This window comes from Chiloscyllium plagiosum, chromosome 19 (assembly GCF_004010195.1).
Source record: "Chiloscyllium plagiosum isolate BGI_BamShark_2017 chromosome 19, ASM401019v2, whole genome shotgun sequence".
Lineage (NCBI taxonomy): Eukaryota > Metazoa > Chordata > Chondrichthyes > Orectolobiformes > Hemiscylliidae > Chiloscyllium > Chiloscyllium plagiosum.
In genome coordinates, this window is record NC_057728.1 from 56,727,793 (window position 1) to 56,748,749 (window position 20,957).

The following is a 20,957-nucleotide window of genomic DNA, read 5'->3' on the forward strand; positions in this document are numbered from 1 at the left end:
TTAGGAGTTCAACAGTGTGGAAACAGGTTGCTAAACTCTCTCTCTTTCTTTAAAGATAAAAGTCACACAACACCAGGTTATAGTCCAACAGGTTTATTTGGAAGCACTAGCTTTCGGAGCTCTGTTCCTTCATCAGGTGGTCAGCGCTGCGAAAGCTACTGTTTCCAAATAAACCTGTTGGACTATAACCTGGTGTGTGATTTTTAATTTTGTACACCCCAGTCCAACACTGGCATCTCCAAATCATGACTCTCTCCTTCTGCCCTTCTAATTTCTAACTTCAACCTGTAAGCATTTGTTCCATTTTTACTGTTTTTTTTAAGGGGGTTTGCTTATTGGGACTGTTGTGTGTATTCAGAACATAATTAATATTTTGGATAGACTGAGTTCTGTAATGTTCTTTATTCTGTTCTTTATGTTTCATCATGTAATTTTGTGGAATAAATTTTTGTTTGTTTTAAAATCTGGTAGTCAACCTAGCTAACTTACTCTGGGTAATTTTCACTTGTTCCATTTTTACTGTTTTTTTTAAGGGGGTTTGCTTATTGGGACTGTTGTGTGTATTCAGAACATAATTAATATTTTGGATAGACTGAGTTCTGTAAGTGTTCTTTATTCTGTTCTTTATGTTTCATCATGTAATTTTGTGAATAAATTTTTGTTTGTTTTAAAATCTGGTAGTCAACCTAGCTAACTTACTCCGGGTAATTTTCACTGTACACATACCAAAACAAATTGCAAAGTTATGGTCTGGCTGCCTGCTTAAGAATTTTTAAGTGGTCTGGCCTAGTTCATAAAATCAGTCAGTAGCTAATGTGGTCAATCTTGACTCTAACATTTGAAAGTAAATGATGTGCTCTACTGACGGTGTGCTGCATTGTCCAAGGTGCTGTCTTTTGGATGAGAGATGTTGAACAGGTGTGAAACTGAATGTTGAAGGGCCAATGGCATAATGTTGAAGAACAGTCAGAGTGTTCTGCTGAGAAAAGGAGATATGCCGATGATATTTATCCTTTAGGATTCATCAGGACAGACCAGGAAGGATACCAAATCTCAAAGGAAGCAACAACTTATCTTACATGAAAAGGGGATGCTGTTTGGTTGGCAAGTGGACTCTGATTGATAGAGGCTTTGGTATGGAGAACATGCCAGAGAGTAGTTAATCTCCAAACTTTTGTTTAAATTCAAGCCAGGCCAGTTGGCTGATTGGTGAAAGCCTTACAGAATGCACCAAGGAAAGGTTGTCCACTGAGTTTTTGTTCAGTTGAAAAAGGTATGTTGTGTGCTCTTGTTCTGCCAAGAATTCTCTGTGTATGAATATATGTAGCTTCTAACAGGAATTCACTAATCCAGAATCTGGTTTCCAGCATCTGCAGTCATTGTTTTTACCTAGCTTCTAACAGGTGCAAGTGAGCAAACACTGCTACCCAGACTGATAAATGTTCACACTCAACCAAAACAACAGGCTGTCTGGTCATTACAGTTGATCCTGGGATCTTGCTGTGCTGTTCTGCTACTTTTCAAGAGTATCCATGTGCCAAAGTACTTTGCTTATAACCAATCTCTTTGAGACGTCCTATGGTTATGCCAGGTGCTAAAGGGGCAACCTTTTCACGCAAAGAGTGGTGCGCGTATGCAATGAGCTGCCAGAGGAAGTGAAGGAGGCTGGTACAATTTCAACATTTAAAAGGCATCCAGATGGGTATACGATTGGGAAGGTTTTAAAGGAATAAAGGCCAAATGCTGGCAAATGGGACTACATTTATTTAGAATAAATGGTTGGCATGGATGAGTTGGACTGAAGGATCTGTTCCTGTGCTGTACATCTCTATAACAGTAAGTCTTTCTTTTCTACTAAGAAATCGGGTCCAGTAACCCTTCTTCAGGACTGGTCACTGGACCTGACACGTTAACTCTGTTTTCTCTCTCCACACCTGTTGAGCTTTTCCAGGTAACGTCTGTTTTTGTTTCTGATTTCCAGCATCTGCAGTTTTTAAGACTTTTTTAAACTCTGTTGATTAGTTTCCATGACAATTCCAGACACTTGAGAAGGCAGAGGAGCTGAAAATTTCTGTGAAAAGCTATAGCTACAAAACACACACCGACAGACAATTATAGCATCGAGCTGCAGGTCCAGTCATTCAGTCTTGTCTGAATGGGTTAGCAGGACTTCGCGCTGGACGATAGCCCAGGCCTCCTTATTGGGTGTGAAAGCAAAGTTCAGTCAAATATTTGGACCATTTCCTCTTCTGGGATAAACATTGCGGGGTCAGCGAAGAGCGGAAATTATTTCTCGTGGGTAATTTTGCTTGCGCGTCTACCTGTAGCACAAGATTGGAATTTTTAGCTAAAGGAAAGGACGCGGGGGGGGGGGGGTACGTGTGGAGGATTGTGTCGTGAGAAATAGCAGAGCGATCCTTCCAACTTGTGCAAGTTAGGAACCACCTCCGTTGACTTTCCTTGGGTTTTTATTTAAAGTCAGAAGTGGGAGTTGCATGGTGATGCAGTCAGATTGATGTCTTAACCTCCCCCTGGTGTATAATTCTCTCTGAGATCTGCAGCCCCAGTCTGAGTGAGTGGCCAGTGTTTCCGAGTGGGCTTTGTGTCTGCACGCTGTCTGTCTGTCTGCCTCACCTTGCAGCCTCCCTCTCCCACCCACCGACCAACCCCCTAGTACCAGGACTCTTGTGTCCAGTTGTGTGTTTATTTTTGTTTTCGTTTGCAGGATGCAGGCTCCAGCCGGTTCCTGCAACTCGAGCGTCGCCTCCAGCGGGCTCCCGGGAGCGAACACCAGCCGCTCCAACCTCACCGACCCCTTCGGCAGGAACGAGGCGCTAGCCCGCACCGAGATCTCGCTGCTGGGGATCATCTTCGTGCTGGCGGTGCTGGGCAATGTGACGGTGCTGCTGGCTCTGTGCAAGAGCCGCCGGAAGACCTCCAAGATGCACCTCTTCATCAAACACTTGAGCCTGGCGGACCTATCAGTGGCTGTCTTTCAGGTCCTGCCCCAGTTCATCTGGGACATCACCTACCGCTTCAAGGGGCCAGACTTACTCTGCCGCCTGGTGAAGCACCTGCAGATCTTTGGCATGTTCGCCTCCACCTACATGATGGTCATGATGTCGGTGGACCGCTACATTGCCATCTGCCACCCCCTGAAGACCCTGCAGCAGCCTACCCAGAGGTCCTACTTGATGATCATTGGGACCTGGTTGGGCAGCTTCATCCTCAGCAGCCCACAGTCCTTCATCTTCTCCGTGCGGGAGATCGATAAGGGCTCTGGGGTCTACGACTGCTGGGCCAACTTCATCCTGCCCTGGGGCATCAAGGCGTACATCACCTGGATAGCGCTGGGGGTCTTTGCAGTGCCCATCCTCATCGTGCTGGTGTGTTACACCTGCATCTGCTACAGCATCTTCAGGAACATCAAGTACAAGACCAAGGCTCCAACCGGTACCTCCTTCAAGAATGGCCTGATCACCTCCGGAGTCAGCAACATCAACACCATCTCCAAAGCCAAGATCCGAACGGTGAAGATGACCCTGGTGATTGTCTTGGCTTATATCGTGTGCTGGGCTCCCTTCTTCACTGTCCAGCTGTGGTCTGCCTGGGACAAGAACGCTCCCCAGGATGGTAGGTGAACTTTACTATTTGGCACATGCCATTTCCATTCAAAGGGGCTATTAGGGGCAGGCTGAATGTGATCTACTGCTTTAGAATCAATTGTACATGGCATTAAACAGCTAACAGAAGGCTCTTGTCATACAGTGGTAGTTTCTCTAACTCGTAGCCAGGAGACTTCGATTGAAGTCCCACCGGCTCCAATCATGAGTGATCACTATTCTGAAGAGGTTGCTTTATAAATAAATAAATAAAAATAAACTCAAGACTGAATGTTCTTGTGCTATGATGTGGTATCCTGCTATGAGCCTGCAGACTTGGGTTCAAGTCTCACCTGCTCCAAAGGGGCAGCACAGTGGCTCAGTGGTCAGCACTGCTATCTCACAGTGCCAGAACCCAGGTTTGATTCCAGCCTCAGGCGACTGTCTGTGTGGAGTTTGCACATTCTCCCCGTGTCTGCATGAGTTTCCTCCTGCATTCCAAAGATGTACAGGATAGGTGAATTGGTCATGCTAAATTGCCCATAGTGTTCAGGGATGTGTAGGTTACATGCATGAGTCAGGAGTAAATGTGGGGTAATAGGGTAGGGGATTGGGCTGGAGTGGGATTCTCTTTGGAGGGTCGGTGTGGACTTGTTGGGCCAAAGGACCTGTTTCCACACTGTAGGAGTTCTATGATATAATTCTCTGATCTCTGTGAAAGGTGTACTTTAGCATCTCTGAACAGGTTGATTGGGAAACATTAAATAACTAACAATGTTTGTGTGAACTTTTGGATTTCCATCACTTAGGGCAGCTCTGTCATTAGATACTCATGAGTTTAACCTGAGGGTCACCTCCCAACACTCAATTTGCTTTGCAAAAGTTTTTCTTTGATTTTGTGACATTTCAACTTGCCCGTTTAAATGAAAGTTAACTAATAATTTGCCAATAATTAGATTTTAATACTCAAAATCACATTAGTTAGTAATAACAATGGTAGGATTTGCCAATTAAACAAAGTTTAGTTAAAATAATATCAGCAAGGTTTTTTTTATTCATTTGGAGGGGTGTGAATATCACTGGCTGGACCAACATCCTTAATCCTTAGCTTTAATCCTTGATCCATCCCTAATTGCTCTTGAGAAAGTAGTGATGATCTGCCTAGTATTAAAGAAAGCATTTCATCATGTTCATTTGATGCTTAATTGTGTTTGAAAATGAACTATATTATATTGAAATTTAAACAATAAAAATATTATGAAAAGACTGAAATTCCTTCTTCTGCTTTTACTACCTCGAGACTTACTTTCTTTCCAGGCTGCTGTTCTGCATTCTGTACTGTGTAAACTTGAAACTGTGCTGCTCCTGTCTAAACTGGCACCAAGTCCAATTCACCCATCTCTCCGGTGCTGACTAATCCAAACTGGCTTCCAACCAAACAACAACTTGATTTTAAAATTCTCATCTTTGTTTCTAAATTCCTTCATGGCTGCCGCTCTCCCCATCTCTGTAATCTCCTTCGGTGCCACAACGTCCGACATCTTTGCATTCCTCCGGGTATGGCCACTTCAGTATTCTTGATTCTAATTACTCCACCATTGATAGCCCTGTTTTAGGTGCCTAAGCCGCTAGCTTTGGAGAACTGTGTGGAGCTCAAACCACCTCCCTACCTCGCCTGCCTCATTTAAAATGCTCCTGATAACCTCTTTATTCAGGATCTGTGGTCATCTGCCCCTAAACCTTTTCTTGTAGCTTGTTGTCATATTTAATATTATAATGCTCCTGTGAAATACCATCGGTTGTTTTATTGCATTAATGGTGCTACATAAGTATAAGATGTTGTTGGTAACAGACTTTTCCTCAAGTGACTGATCATTAAACTTGTTCATTACCTGAAGGCGAATGCCTACTAATGTACTTTATGGCTGGGATTTTGTCAGTGAGATTATAGAATTCTAATAACAGAAAAACGCGAGGTTACTTTTCATATTTGGTTTGTGTACTTAAAAATGATTCTTGCTTTAGAGCAATGGAAACTTGTCCAGATGTGAGTTGTATGCTGGCTCCGTGGCACACTGTAATGAACTTACAAAAAGCAAAATTCTTCTGTCCGTGTAATTAAATGCGTGCAGACTGTGCTGGCAAGTATTGGTAATGATACAGATGTTCAGTTTTTTTTTTATTAATTCGTAAGACGTGGACAGTGCTGACAAAACCAACGTTTATATACATCCCTAATTGCTCTTGAGAATGTATTGGTGAGCTACCTTCCAGATTAAAACTGACACGCTTACAAGGGCAGTTTAGAATCAACCCTAGTGCTCTGGGCTGAAGTCACATAAAGGCCAGTCTTAGAAAGGAAAACAGTTTTCTTTCCTAAACGGCATTAGAAAACCAGAAGGGTTCTTTATGGTCTGTTTGATTCATAATTTTTTTTTCGGAGGAGAGTCCTTGCATGCACGCACACTGATCCAGCTCTCTCAAGAGCCAGCTCTTAGAGTGAACAGGATAAAGTTCTGTTTATTTATTTTTTTCTACTTATTTTTCCCCCAGCACCCATGGTGTGTGTGTGTGCAGGTGTGAGACACAGTGAGAGACACAAGGTGTACGACTCTTTATTAAATTTCCACCACCAGGAAGAAAGGAAAACACCCGAGTGGCCTGTGACAAGCAGTGCCCTACACAAAGGGCAATGCTGTGTGATCAAACAGTGAAGGGGAGGGCAGGGATTAAATCAAAATAGAGTTGGAGGGGGAAATAAATTATACTTTTTATTCTGTAATTAGTCAGTTAAGTGAATTTAAATATCCAAGCTGCCTCAGTGGGAGTTGATCCGACCAAATGATTAATCTAAAACTCTGGATTACTAATCCAATATATCACAATACAAAGAATGGTTGGGATCTTTGTACCTTATCTATTTAGTGATTGAAATGATGGTGTGACAATTCCAGTTTGTATGAACTCCAAACAATATTACTCTCCCTCCTCTCCTCTCACACCTCCACTAAACAGTGACTTGAAATCACTGTTGTTCAGTATCAAGCTAGAATCTACATTGTTGTGGTTCATTAATGATTGTTTTCTACATAAACATAAAATGATGATCATGCAACATGGTTCTTTGTGGTTGATGGCAACTAACTGATGAAGCCATGGACACAAAAACAGGCGTAGACCATTTGGTCCTCAAGCCTCATCAATTTAATCATTGCTGATCTGTAATGCAACTCTATTTACCTGTTTAAGCTACAAAAGCTCTCAAGAACTGCATTCAACAACAATCCATCTAAAACAAAAACAGAAATTGGTGGAAAAGCTCAGCAGGTCTGACAGCATCTGTGGAGAGAAATCACAGTTGGCATTTGAGGTCTAGTGACCCTTCTCCAGAACAGTCCATCCATCTCAGTTTTGCAAGCTCCAATTTCAAAGCTTTATGGCAGAGAAGTTCAGAATCCTATTCCTTTTTGCAGGAATAATTTTTTTTGCAAGAATTGCCAATTTAACTCAGTAAATCATTTACTGGAATCGCTAACATAGGACTTGGAGCAAGGGACAAAAGAATCATGGAGTCATAGAGATGTACAGCATGGAAACAGACCCTTCAGTCCAACTTGTCCACACTGACCAGATATCCCAACCCAATCTAATCCCATTTGCCAGCACTTGGCCCATATTACTCGAAACCCTTTCTATTCATATACCTATCCAGATGCTTTTTAAATGCTGTAATTGTACTAGCCTCCACCACTTCCTCTGGCAGCTCATTCCATACATGCACCACCCTCTGTGTGAAAAAGTTGCTTTGTAGGTCCCTTTTATCCTATCACCGCCCCTCATAATTTTATAAACCTCTATATGGTCACCCCTCAGCCTTTGACACTCCAGGGAAAACAGCCCCAACCTATTCAGCCTCTCCCTATAGCTCAAATAATCCAACTCTGGCAACATCCTTGTAAATCTTTTCTGAACCCTTTCAAGTGTCACAACATCCTTCTGATAGGAATGAGACCAGAATTGCACACAATATTCCAAAATTGACCGAACCAAAATTGTCCCATACAGTTGGATCATGACCTCTCAACTCCTCTATTCAATGCTCTGACCAATGGAGGAAAGCATTCAAAACGCCTTCTTCTCTAACCTATTTACATGCGATGCTACTTTCAAAGAACTATGAACCTGAACTTCAAGGTCTCTTTGTTCAACAACATTGCCCAGGACCTTACCATTAAGTGTATAAGTCCTGCGCTGATTTGCTTGTCCAAAATGCAGCACCTTGCATTTATCTAAATTAAACTCTATCTGCCACTCCTCATTGGCCTGTCTGATCAAGATCCCATTGTACTCTGAGGTAACCTTCTTCACTGTCCATGATACCTCCAATTTTGATGTCATCTGCAAACTGACTAACTCTACCCCCTATATTCAGATCTGAATCATTTATATAAATGATGAAAAACAGCACTGACCATAAATATAGCATCAAGATATAACAAGGAGGCTGATAGGTAACCTAAGAATGGATACATCTGTCAATCAATGCCAGCTGTGAGTAACAGTGGATTCTGAAGTAGAAGGAATAACTAAGTTTTTTTGTGGAAGAATACTGATTAAATTGCAATCACTGCAACTGATATTTTCATTTTGCAACAATCAACTATTTCATTAATTGTGAAGATCCTGCCTTTTCAACCTCTCCCCTCACCTGAGGCATGGTGACCCTCAAGTTAAACCACCATCAGTTGATTCTCTTTAATGAGAAAGTAGCCCTATGGTCCTGTGAGACTATAGTGTCTTTACCTTTTACTTCAATTAATTAACGCAATTAATGAATGTGGCTGGCATTAGTTTTGGGACACTCAAGACCAAGAAATTTGAGTGGAGTAATAATATGTTTTAGTTGTTCAGCAATCAGCCCATGTGCTTGGATTATGTTGATGCAGGAAGTTAAAGAAAATCTAAGGAAAACTGATGAATCCATTCAGTCAGAATATTTAAGGAAAGTAAAATTGCCTGTATCTCAATACACAGTACGTTTAATCATTTTGACATCATATTCTTTGAGAAGGAATAGAGAATTTTCTGTGAGTAAAAATCCACATCTCAAAGGTAAAATGGGAGGTGTTGTTTTTGCAGTAATGTCACTGAAGTGAACATCTAGAACTGTAGGTTAACAATCTGGGAACATGGGTTCAAATCTCACTTTAGCAAAGGCAAAGTGCTAACCTAACACAGGACTACTTGCTTGCTAAACATCATGTAATAGACTGGGCTTATCATCCCACAGCCAACAGATCAGCTCTCAGCTCTGTAATTCTGCCACATTCAGCGATGGATAATTAGCTAACATGAGACTCCACAAATATCCCCACCTTCAAAATAGGAAGCCCGTACATAAGACAAGGTGAGAAGTATTTGCATCAGTCTTTAACCAGAATGCTGAGTGGATCCATCACAGCCTCCTGCTAAGGTCCGCAGCATCAGACTTTTCAACCAATTCGATTCACTCCACATGATATCAAGAATGGTTGAATGCACTGAATACTGCAAAGGCAATAAGCCTGACAATGTTTTGGTAATAATACTGTAGCCCTAGCCAAACTGTTCATGTGCAGTTACTACGGCTATTTTTTTTTTAATCAACCTGTTCAGAGATATTATTACACATTCTGGAGCAGGTGGAATCTGAAACTGGACTCCCTGGATCAGAGGTATGGACACTACTACTATGCTACAACAGCGTCCCCTTCCCCCCCCCCCCCCCCCCCTCCCCCATCTTCTCCAGGGCAATTATGAATGGACATTAAATGCTGACTTAGCCAGTGATGTCCACATGCTGGAACAAATAAATGTTGGAGGTTGTGTGTTCAAGCTGCAGTCTAGAGGTTGGAGTGCAGAATCTGGGCTGACATTCTTGGTTCAATACTGAGGAAGTGTTGCATGCTCAGAGATTCCATCTTTTGCTGTTTTATTCAACCGCAACCCTGCCTTCCCTTTTGGATGTCTGTTCATGATTCCATGGCACAACTGTAAAGAAGAGCAGTGGCGCTTCCATTAGTTTTATTAGTACTTATCCCTCAATCAATACTACTAAGACAGATGATCCAATTGTTACCAGCTGGCTGTTTATAGAACTTTGCTATGCATAGCTACCATGTTTTCTGCATTATAACAGTGAGCAAATTTAAAGTACTTCATAAAGCACTATGGGACTTCCTCATCCCAAGACTGGTTGGAATATAATTGCTATGTAATTGAAATGTTTTTTTCTGCATCGAGGTGCATAATGTATTAATTATAAAAGACTGTGCAGTTATTATCACTCTGTACATTAAAACAAGACACAGGTATCGACCCAGTGAACTAGTGTACGAGTAATTATTTTTTGATATCAAGAATCTGCCGAGAAAGAATGAAATATCCTTTTCCAAATATGATTGTTTTTAAAAAAAACATGTAGTGAACCATTAAGATAGCAAATCTAGTTTCAGAGTGAGACCCCGAGGGACAAACTTCAAGTTAATGTCAGTACTAACAAATTTATTGGTGTAATGTTTGCAAAGAAATCGTAAAAGCTAATAAATAACAGAAAAGGGCCAAGTGGGAAATTAGAAACCAAAAGTATAAAACAAAAATGATCTGTGAAAATAACTCAAATAATTAAGAGGCAAAATAGGTACAAGTAAAAAGTTCTAGTTAGTTTATCTTATTTCAGGAGATAGGATCTCAGAGTCTTTGGCACAATGCGAGCCAACTCAGCTCTACATGATTATGCTGGGATGTGGGAAAAGTATCATTACATTTTGTGTCAAGTCTCTGAAGTTTTACTACAGTAAGATCAGAGAAGAGGAATCTCTGTGGAGAGGCTGGAGGTGCTTCAGTTGTTTTCCTTACAGATGAGAAGGTTAATATGAGATTTGATAGTGTAAATGAGAAAATGTCACTTGACAGGGAGTCAATGTAAGTGATTGAGGACAAGGAGTTTGAGGTGAACGGACACAGTGCAAGTTAGAACACGGGCAGGATGCCACTTATATGTTTAGGCACTAATATGACCGTTCCCACTCTATTTCAGATATCATTCCATCCTTTTTGTCTAAGTGGGGGTTGGTTAGCTCAGTTGGTTGGATGGCTGGTTTTGTGATACGGAGTAATGCCAACAGCATGGGTTCATTTCCTGCACTGGCTGAAGTTACCATGAAGGACTCCCCTTACCTTAGGCATGGTGACCCTCAGGTTAAGCCTCTACCAGTTGTGTTTCTGTAGTGAGAGAGCAGTCCTGTGGTCTGGCAAGACTATATATTTGTATGCTGTGTTTGCCTAACAACCAAGCATTAATTCTATCTGGATCATGTTCAGACCCTTACCATGTAAACATCAATTTGAATTGTCAGTTCCAGAATATCATGTTGTCTGTTCATTCCACACTGTCCAGTTTGCAATGGAAATGTTCATTTTTTATAATCATCACTAAATTACTTTACTTTCTCTCTTGTATATTTATTTAACCTCACCAAAACTGTATCAAAGTTATTCTCCAAATCAACTCCAAGTGATAGCAACTTCCACATTCCAACCAGTATTGGGGTAAGGAAGATTTTCCAGAATTCCATGTCGGATTTATTAGTGACTATCATCTATCATGCCTCGCCCTCTCGAGTTCTGGCCTCTGTAACAAATGAAAACATCCTCCCTTCACTGCATTTAGCCCATTAAAATCTGCTGTAATTATAATGACTTCTCATAGATTATCCAACAGCTTTTTATTTTGTAAGAAGTGGTCCAGCCTGACAGTCTTTCTTGACAATTGTAACAATTAATACTGTTTATAGTTGTCAGTCAGTGTTAAAATTTGTGTGAGTTAGTTAGCAGAATTAAAAGAATAAGGTAAACTGCTACCAGAATTACAAAGGCAAAGTGAACAGTAATTTTGAAGAAGTTTCTTTTTAAAATGACTAATTTACCATATTTTATAAGGTCGGTTCACATTCTATGTCTTCTTTCTTGCTCACACACTCCATGCTGACAGAAGAGTAAAAGAAAGATTTATCTAAGGCCTCAGTTTGACATCTCATCCAAAAGAAGGTGCTTTCTACAGTGCTGCTCTCCCTCTGTACTACTGGAGTGTTAGTCTTGAGATCTGTCCTGAAGGCCCTAATGTAGGGTTTGAATCTGTTGACTCAGCAGCACAGGAGTTCTACCAACCGAAACATGGGCTGTCACATCATATTACAGTCAGATTTATTCAGCCTCACTGCACTTTCAAGATTTAAATAGCAGACCCAGAATACTTTACTCCAAACAATACAGCAATTACTCATAATAATCAGGGTAGGCAGCAGCCTGGCACATGTGTTAGGATGTTCACATTGATTGTATGGGTTTTGATCTATCATATCTAATAATCTGATCAGTTTTCACTTGTTAATTGCATACATTATATTTGCCTAAAAACCAAGGATTAATTCCATCTGGAGCATATTCAGGTCCTTACATGACAATAGCAATTTGAAATGTTAGTTGCATCAGGTTTAGAGTATCATTTTAGAGTCATAGAGCTGTACAGCACGGAATCAGACCCTAGAGTCCAACTTGTCCATGCTGACCAGATATCCTAAACTAGTCCCATGTATGAGCATTTGGCGCCATGTCCCTCTAAACCCTTCTTATTCAAATACCCATTTAAACTGTATCAGCCTCCACCACTTCCTCTGGCAGTTTGTTCCATGCACACACTACCCTCTGTGTGAAAAAGTTGTCGCATAGGTCCCTTTTAAATCTTTCCACTGTCACCTTAAACCTATGCACTCTACCTTTGGGCTGTGCTACCCTAGGGAAAAGACCTTGTCTATTTACCCTATCCACATCCTGTATGATTTTATAAACCTCCATTAGGTCACCCCTCAGCCTCCGATGCTGTAGGGGAAAATCCCCAGCCTATCCAGCCTCTCCCTAGAGTTCAAACCCTCCAACCCTGGCAACATCCATATAAATCTTTACTGAACCCTTGACTTGGATGAGCTGGTGTTGGACTGGGGTGAACAAAGGCATAAATCACACAGCACAGGATTATAGTCCAACAGATTTATTTGGAAGCACTAACTTTCGGAGCGTCACTCCTTCAGCAGGTAGTTGCCCACCTGATGAAGGAGCAGTGCTGTGAAAGCTAGTGCTTCCAAATAAATCTGTTGGAAGATAACCTGGTGTTGTGTGATTTTTGCCGAACCCTTCTAAGTTTCACAACATCCTTTCTAAAGCAGGGAGACCAGAACTGAATGCAGTATTCCAAAAGAGGCTCATTCATTCCGCACACTTCCTAGTTTGAAATGAAAAATGTCTTTTTTCTATGCACTATTGAAATCACACCCAATTATATTGTCAAATATTCTGGATAACGTAAAAGAAATGTCTGTCAGGAATTCACACCTCAGTGTAATGAATAAGTTTGCATTCGCTCAGCTTTATGAGAACGATTGTTGGGAATTATAGCAGTTTCTTGTTAACGTTCCCTCGTTATTCCCAATTTTTTTTATTAGCTTGTGAAATGTTGACATGACATGATGTCAGTCTTCAGTCTTGTAGGAATTTGGAGCTAATTTTTAGTCAACTTGGGGCCAGTTGTTTTGAGGGTTCTCTTGGGAGGGTAGAGAATTTGCAGGTTGAAATGATTATTTAAGTGCTTTTTTTTTAAGGAAGAAACATATAAAATATGTAGAACAAGTTATATTAAATTCAAAATAGGAGCATAAGCTAAGTAAGAACTGCTTATAACTTTCCTATTTATGTTTGTAATTGCATTTTTAAACATTTTGAGTTTAGATTAATGCTGCAGTGCGTATAAATGTACGCTTGCAAATGTCACCCTCCCAGGAGAAACAACCCACTATCCAACAATGAAATGACAGATATCAGTTTGGTTCAAATATTAACCCTCTCATCACCTCATCAGTGTACTGTAGGCTCAAATATCCATTTGTAGCCTTGAGTGCAAAGTCTAAGCTGACAACTTACAATATTGAGGGGGTGCTATGTTGCCAAATAGACCATCATTCAGATGACTTTCTGATTGTTCTGGTGGATGTAAAGGTTTCTCTGGTGTCATGACAATGCTAATGCCTCAAAAATCAACACCAGCCTAACTGGTCATTGATTTTGCTGTGTGCAGAGTGACCACTATATAATAACTGCAAGTGCATGTCAAGCAACGAAACACTTCCGTATGTTTTGTGCCCATGAAAGGCACTTTATAAATATAAATTTATTTTTATGACCATATTCACTTGTATGAAAGTTTAGTTCCAAAAGTTAAGCACTTTTCCAGTGCCTGGAATGTGCTACCAGAGGAGATGATAGAAGAAGATACAAAACATTTAAGAAGCATCTTGACAGATAAATGAATAGGCGGGGAATAGAGGGATACAGACCGCAAACAGGCAAAATGTTTTTAGTTTAGACAGGCATCATGTGTTGGCACAGGCTGTGGGCCAAAACTCCTGTTCCTGTGCTGTACTGTTCTTTTTTGTTGTTTTTATTTGGTAAAGTATGGTCGATGTATGTAGGCTAGTGATCTTCTCCTGACATGGTGTAATGTCAGTAATTGTAGTATTTGATGGATCCAAATGCGCAGTGGTATGACTTGAAAATCAATACCAGCTGGAAGTAGCTCAGAATTTGGAGTTCCACAAGAACCATTGACATTCCAGGGGTTGGATCTGCGCTGTGAAAACGAGCTGATGAGATAGTCCTTTCTTTGTGCATGTAATAAGAAACAAAGTACACTTAAGGAGAAACGGAGTCCCTATCGTTTCAGTTGAATCTCAGGCACAGTTTCTGCTAATCCAGTCCTTAGCCACCTAGGCCTTGCCATCTATGGCAATTAGAGAAAGGGAGCATTTTCAGCAGGTTGGGCACATCTTTAGTGCTTCTACTGAGCACTTTCTTGCTAAAATTATTGTTTTTGCTACTAGGAAAGTTATCAACTGCTGACTGGAATTCTTCAATTCTGTGTATGCCCAAAAAACATTGTTAAACTATCCAGCATCATTTCATGGCCACAGACAAAGTTCAGTCACTTACCCGCCCCATTCTGGGATGATGTGGTTGCTACCATTTTCTTTCCCATTATGCACTTTTGATTTTCTGCAAGGTAGAAGGATGTCAGAGTGCTCCTCAGCAAATGGCTTCCAGATTCTGCCTGTATGTATTGAATATCCACATCTCCTTACTAGTAGCCCATAAATCCTCCAGTCTTCCAGGTCCCTGAACATTCCCAACTACATCCCCCTGTTCCTGCCTACACCCAGTCCCTTACATATGAGGCAACTATGTCAGGTGTGGTCACACTCTGCCCACTCCTTGAAGCCAGGGTACTCAAGAGTGTGGACGAACCCCATCTACATTGCCTCCCATCCAGGCACTTTACTATATTTCTGCCTTGAAGATGTTATGCCTCCTTTACAATTGTGATTTCCCCTTTCCCAGAACCTGCATCCTGCAGCTCCAAAGGCTGACCTGCTGAGTTTCATATCCACAGAAACACCTGCCCTTGTCTCTCCATCACCTATCTTTGCCTTGAGTTTCTGCGGATGGACCCAACAGACTGACCGTGCCCAACAAGCAACCTGATCAGACAGTCCTGGATGAGTAGTGCCCAGGTTCCTGGCTGATAGATGCACATTTCCTGGACCGTGTGAGCTCTATGGAGCCACAGGACTGACCACGAGCTGTTCCCTGGACTGCCTGGTTGAGTGACTGTGCTAATTAGCAGCCAAGGCAAGGATGCTGCGAAGATGCAGGGAGGTGCAGTGAGTGAACACCTAAGAGAGCAAGTGAGCAAGCCTGAGATTTAGCTCAGTCCATTCCGTGAGCTGGGTGCCTGTCCCTGCATGCAAAGTCTCCCTACTGCAGCTCTTCACTGCTCTTTGTCAGTTTGACCTGCTTCCATAGGGTCCTGCTAGTGTATCGGGGTGCCATTATGGGAGTGATTAGTTGGTAGATGGTAGATGCCAATGTTCATGGTTGAGGGGAGTGTGTGTGTGACTGGTGCCCACATGGCATGACCTGGGTTGCAGTTTGTTCGTAGGTAACCTGGAGGTCATTCAGATCAAGCAGTGAGCCAACTACGTCATGTCTCCATTCTGTTTCCATGTTGAGGTTTCTTGACTTCAAACTTGTTTAGCAAGTTTGGTGAGATAGAAAGTTGATTTATAATGAAGTATCTTGTGCTGGCAATACGACAGTTTGCAAGCAATAAAGTTCCTGAAATGGCAACTTGCTGCTGCCTAGCGAGAATCTCGCCTCACTGCTCATGAAAAACATAAAGGGTGGATCAGATTTCCCGGATGTCAAGATGGGTATTGCTGGACTTTGTGTCCAATTCTGCCACACATCTCACCATAGCCCATACTGTTCAGATTCCTGTAAGATTCTACCCCAAGACACTGTCTGGTGTCTCACCCAATTGACCATCAGTCATATCTGAACCTTGACTGTGAATACCAGCCTTGAGATATATAGGCTAGCCTTATTCTGTCTTCCTCTATCATTCTCATACTTGCACATTCAATAGGTAATACAACAGATATCTTGAATAGAAACTTTAGTTGATTTTCTTGTCTTCACCACAAGGGGTTTGAGGCCAGTTTACCTTCCTCATTTCACATGTGGCTTTTAAAACATGTCCAGCTGAATGAACCACTTGAACAATCTTCCCCTGCCTCTTGTTCCCTGGGCCACTTTGTCAGGCCAGTCCGCACTTTGACCATCTCCATCATGTTGGCATAGACATGGTGGGCCAAAGGGCCTCTTTCTATGCTACCTGACTATCGAACTGCCCTTACTCGGACTCATTCCTGTGAATGCGACCTGGGCCAATTCTCCCCCCACCCCATATTTCTAAATCCACAGGATCACAAACCCACATGTAGGTGAAACTGAAGTCTCTGCATACTCCTATTTTTGTACTTCATTCCATTTTGAAAAATGCTTTTTCTGGACCACGAAAGAGATTGAATGCATTGGAAAGATCATCCTTTCCTGAACAATTGCATCTAGTCCGTGAGAGCTCCTTCACAGCTTCCTGTTTAGTCTACCTCCCATTTTGGTCTCTGTGAATGGCATTGTGCGTACTTACATTTTAGCTAATTGTTTAAGCTAATGCTTGTTGAAATTGAATGTGATTCACATTAAATCCACTGCTCCAACATTCTTCAAAGGTATATGTTGATAATTGAGAGTGAATAAACATGAGTCAAGAGTTCTTTGAAAGTGGCGTCACTGATGGACAGGGTGGTGAAAAAGGCATTGGGCATGCTTGCCATCATTGGTCAGAACATTGTGGGGACGCCATGTTATGGCTGTACAGTACATTGGTGAGGTCACCTTTGGCGTACTGTGTCCAATTCTGGTTCCTGTTGTAGGAAGGATATTATTAATTTGGAAAGGATGCAAAAAAGATTGACAGTGATATTATAGGGACTGGAGGGTTTGAGTTACAAGGAGAGGCTGGATAGGCTGGGAGTTTCCCCTGGAGCGTAGAAGATTGAGGGGTAAGATGAAGGTCTTTTCCTAAGGGTAGGGGAATTCAAAACTAGAGGGCATAGGTTTATTGTGAGGGGAAAGATCTGAAAGGAACAGTTAGGGCAACCTTTTCACACAGAGGGTGGTGCGTATATAGATTAAACTATCAGAGGAAGTGGTAGACGCAGGGACAGTTACAACTTTAAAAGACATTTGGACAGATACATGAATCGGAAAGTTTTAGAGGGATATGGCCAAACAGTGGCAAATCGGGCTAGTTTTGTTTGGGAAATTTGGTCAGCATGTTCTAGCTGGACCGAAGGTTTTTTTCTGTGCTGTAAGATTCTATGACTCTATGACTGTCCTCTGTCACTCACTGAGATCAACTGATGGAGCAGCACTGACTCTGATCCCCTCCCCATCTTTCCAGAGAAATCAGACATGTCAACGTTTCAGTATTCTTTTAAACTAAACATTTCATTCTTGACCTTGCATCAAAAGCGCTCACACCTGAAATCTTCACTTATGTGTTTCACTCCACAGAGGCTCAGCAAACAGCCAAACACATAATTTCCAGACTGGAGCTTGAACCATAAACATCCCACTCTGCGCATCTTTGTCACTCACTGAACAAATTTGTTGAGCCAGGGGCGAGGTCTGACAGAAGCACAGTTGGAATCTTTTCTTTTATATGGAATTACACCATAGGTTTATCATCGATGTAAATGATAGAATGATAGCAGGGAATGTAAACAGCACAGGAAGAGACAGTTGGGCCCAACAGTTCCATTTGTGCTCAACGCAAACCTTTTTAAACCCATCTTCATCTCAACCTACCACTATAATCACGTGATCCTTTACACCTTAAGTGCTTATCAGCTTCACCTTCCTCATCTGAGCAACTTCTGTGGCAGTAAATCACTCTCATCTCATAATCGCAGATTAGGGAGTCACCCATTTAGATTAGATTAGATGACTGACAGTGTGGAAACAGGCCCTTTGGCCCAACAAGTCCACACCGACCCTCCAAAGAGCAACCCATCCAGTCCCATTCCCCTACATTTACCCCTAAATAATGCACCTAGTACTACATGCAATTTAGCATGGCCAATTCACATAACCTGCACATCTTTGGACTGTGGGAGGAAACCGGAGCACCCGGAGGAAACCCACGCAGACACGGGGAGAATGTGCAAACTCCACACAGACAGTTGCCCGAGGCGGGAATTGAACCTGGGTCCCTGGCGCTGTGAGGCAGCAGTGCTCACCAGCAGAGAGGAGGAGGAATTTCTTCTCTCAGAGCATAGTGAATCTGTTAAATTCTTTTCTGCAGAGAGCAACAGAGACTGAGTCATTCGGTACATTCAAGGCTGAGATAGACAAACAGATTTCTAATCAGTAAGGGAATCAAGGGTTTTGGGGAAAAGACAGGAAAGTGGAGTTGAGCATTATCAGATCATCTATGATTCCTGGGAACAGGAGTAGGCCATTCAGCCTTCCAAGTCTGATCTGCCATTCAATGCATCATTGCTGATCTGTGGCCTAACTGCATACATCTGCTTTGGCCCATATCCCTTAATACCTTTGTTTAATAAAACATTATCTATCTCAGATGTAAAAGTTATCTAGGTGACTGTGCATTAATTGCCGCTTGGGGAAAAGTGTTCCAAACCTCTACCGCCCTTTGTGCGTAGAAGTGCTTCCTAACATCCCACCAGAATACTCTGTCCCTAATTCTCAGACTATGCACTCTGCCCCTCCCCCAGTTCTAGAATCTCCAACTAGTGGAAATAGAATGGCATTGAATTGAATGGTAGTACAGGCTGAATGGACTGAGTGGCCTACTCCTGCTCTGACTCTCAATGCATCAAGATACATTGATAGGTGGACAAGGTAGACAGTGCTTTAATGAGAGTGATATCCAAGCCAAGATTAATTACTTTTGCTGCTGTGCTTTGTAGATTCGACGGACACTGCCTTTACCCTCACGATGTTACTATCAAGTCTGAACAGCTGCTGTAACCCATGGATCTACATGTTCTTCAGTGGCCACCTCCTGAGTGACATCATCCATGTCTTTCCCTGTTGCCACAAAATTACCGGGAAGCTGAAGACGGAGGATTCAGACACCAGCATCAAGAGGCACACCCTACTGACAAAGGTCAGCCATAGGAGCCCAACATTCAGCTCATACAATTGGAAAGACAATGACAATGACGCATCTCCTCAGTCATTCCAGACAATGCCAGTAGAGACCTGAGGTGACCTGATTGCTGACTACACTCCCCTCCACCCCCATTAAACCATTTATATTACTTAAATGCACTGCCATTGAGATTGTGATCAAAGATCTGATTATCCAAAGCTTACCCTTATATTCATAGCACTTTGCTTACCTGAGTGTTAAGGAAGGGCATCAGCTTAAGTGTGACCAGGTACTGGATGGCATCAATCCAATTAAACCCAAAAGAATGGCATTTATTTTTGTTTGTCCAGTAGGAATGAAATAATTAGTCTTGTGGCTGTTAAGTACAAAAGCTGGTGATCGTAGATGTACTATGGATGAACAAAAACATTCAGCAAACATTGCATCTTTCAAATGGATAGCATATCAATGTTAAATAATGAAACTTGTGCAATACTGAGTTATATTTCATCCAATACATGGCATAGAATTGAAAACTCTAAAGTAATATTTTGAGATGTTGGAATATATGTATTGTCCAAATATTGGATAATGGTTAATTGGTCGCAGTTCTGATTTTGCAACCACCCCATGCCAGTCACAAGCAATGACGATCACTAGCACTTTGTCCAAGTCGCAGTCATAAATTGTGAACCTGAGCTTTGATGGTTGGTAGGCTGTTCCATTATGGATGCTCAATGCCCAATGCCAATTATGCCCACATTGACTATGCTCCAAAACATGCATTCCATCAAGGATAACAAGGTAGCAACTACAGCATTCTAATCTGGCTAGAAGCAACAAACTCATAGGAACAAGCAGTCTGGTTCGGTATCAAATGGTGTGGTGCATTTTCTCTCGAATATACAATGGGAAGCTTTGAATGTTTAAGGTGGTTGATCACAGCAACAATCCACATCAAAGGGCATTGCAGAAACCTTTGGATTTCAATGTTGTTTTTGAGTTGGTATTGCCAACTGACTATTTAGTGGTATTGATGAGACCAACCCCTTACTCATGTGATTTGAAGTGAGGCTTCCGCTGCTATCATCACAGGAGTCTATGTTGCCAGCATTCTAGTGTGGAATCTAGACTGGTCAACAAACTCTTAATTCTGTTGCTTGACATAATTTATCACTTTCTGAATTCTGGAGTGGGGGAGTGTGGGATAGGGGATGGGGGGGGGGTGTGTTGTGGGGTGATGTTTGATGGAGACAGAATTCAACAGATGAAAGATAAACCATAAGGAAGTATAAATATAAAGTCAGAGAATGGAAAATACAAACCTTCAGAGGGAGCATGATCTAATCTTTGGGAATATCTAAGTGGAAAGAACAGGATAAAATACTTACGCTAAAATAAAAATAAACATTGGAATAGACTGGGAGAAGGCAGTTGGCATACATAGAAATGACAAGTTAAAAAGTGACTCACTGATAATGGGCTATAATGGTAGATATGGCTTGAACCTTAATGATCCAGCCTGATTGAATGGGTATAAAGATATAGTTATGTTGGGAATGATGGCAGATGAGACAAAATTAGATATTAGCATTGGATCCCAGTTGACTTGGATGCCATGAAATTACTACATTGTGGTGGATGGTGTTTCATTGGATATCTCCATTATCCCAAGGGGTAGATGCCAT

The 20,957-nt window shown here is 41.8% G+C and overlaps 1 protein-coding gene across 3 annotated transcripts; it reads left to right on the plus strand.

Moving 5' to 3' along the window:
* The first annotated feature begins 2,172 nt into the window (after positions 1-2,172).
* Positions 2,173-20,477, plus strand: avpr1aa (arginine vasopressin receptor 1Aa). Of its 3 annotated transcripts, none has more exons than XM_043709971.1 (3): positions 2,173-2,218; positions 2,726-3,633; positions 19,085-20,477. In XM_043709971.1, exons 2-3 carry the CDS (start codon positions 2,727-2,729, stop codon positions 19,381-19,383), a joined length of 1,206 nt encoding a protein of 401 aa, XP_043565906.1. In that variant the 5' UTR covers positions 2,173-2,218; position 2,726; the 3' UTR covers positions 19,384-20,477. The 3 variants fall into 3 exon arrangements, with proteins under 3 accessions (XP_043565906.1, XP_043565904.1, XP_043565905.1); XM_043709969.1 differs by having other exon boundaries at positions 2,214-2,295; XM_043709970.1 differs by lacking the exon at positions 2,173-2,218 and adding an exon at positions 2,405-2,572.
* The last annotated feature ends 480 nt before the right edge of the window (positions 20,478-20,957 follow it).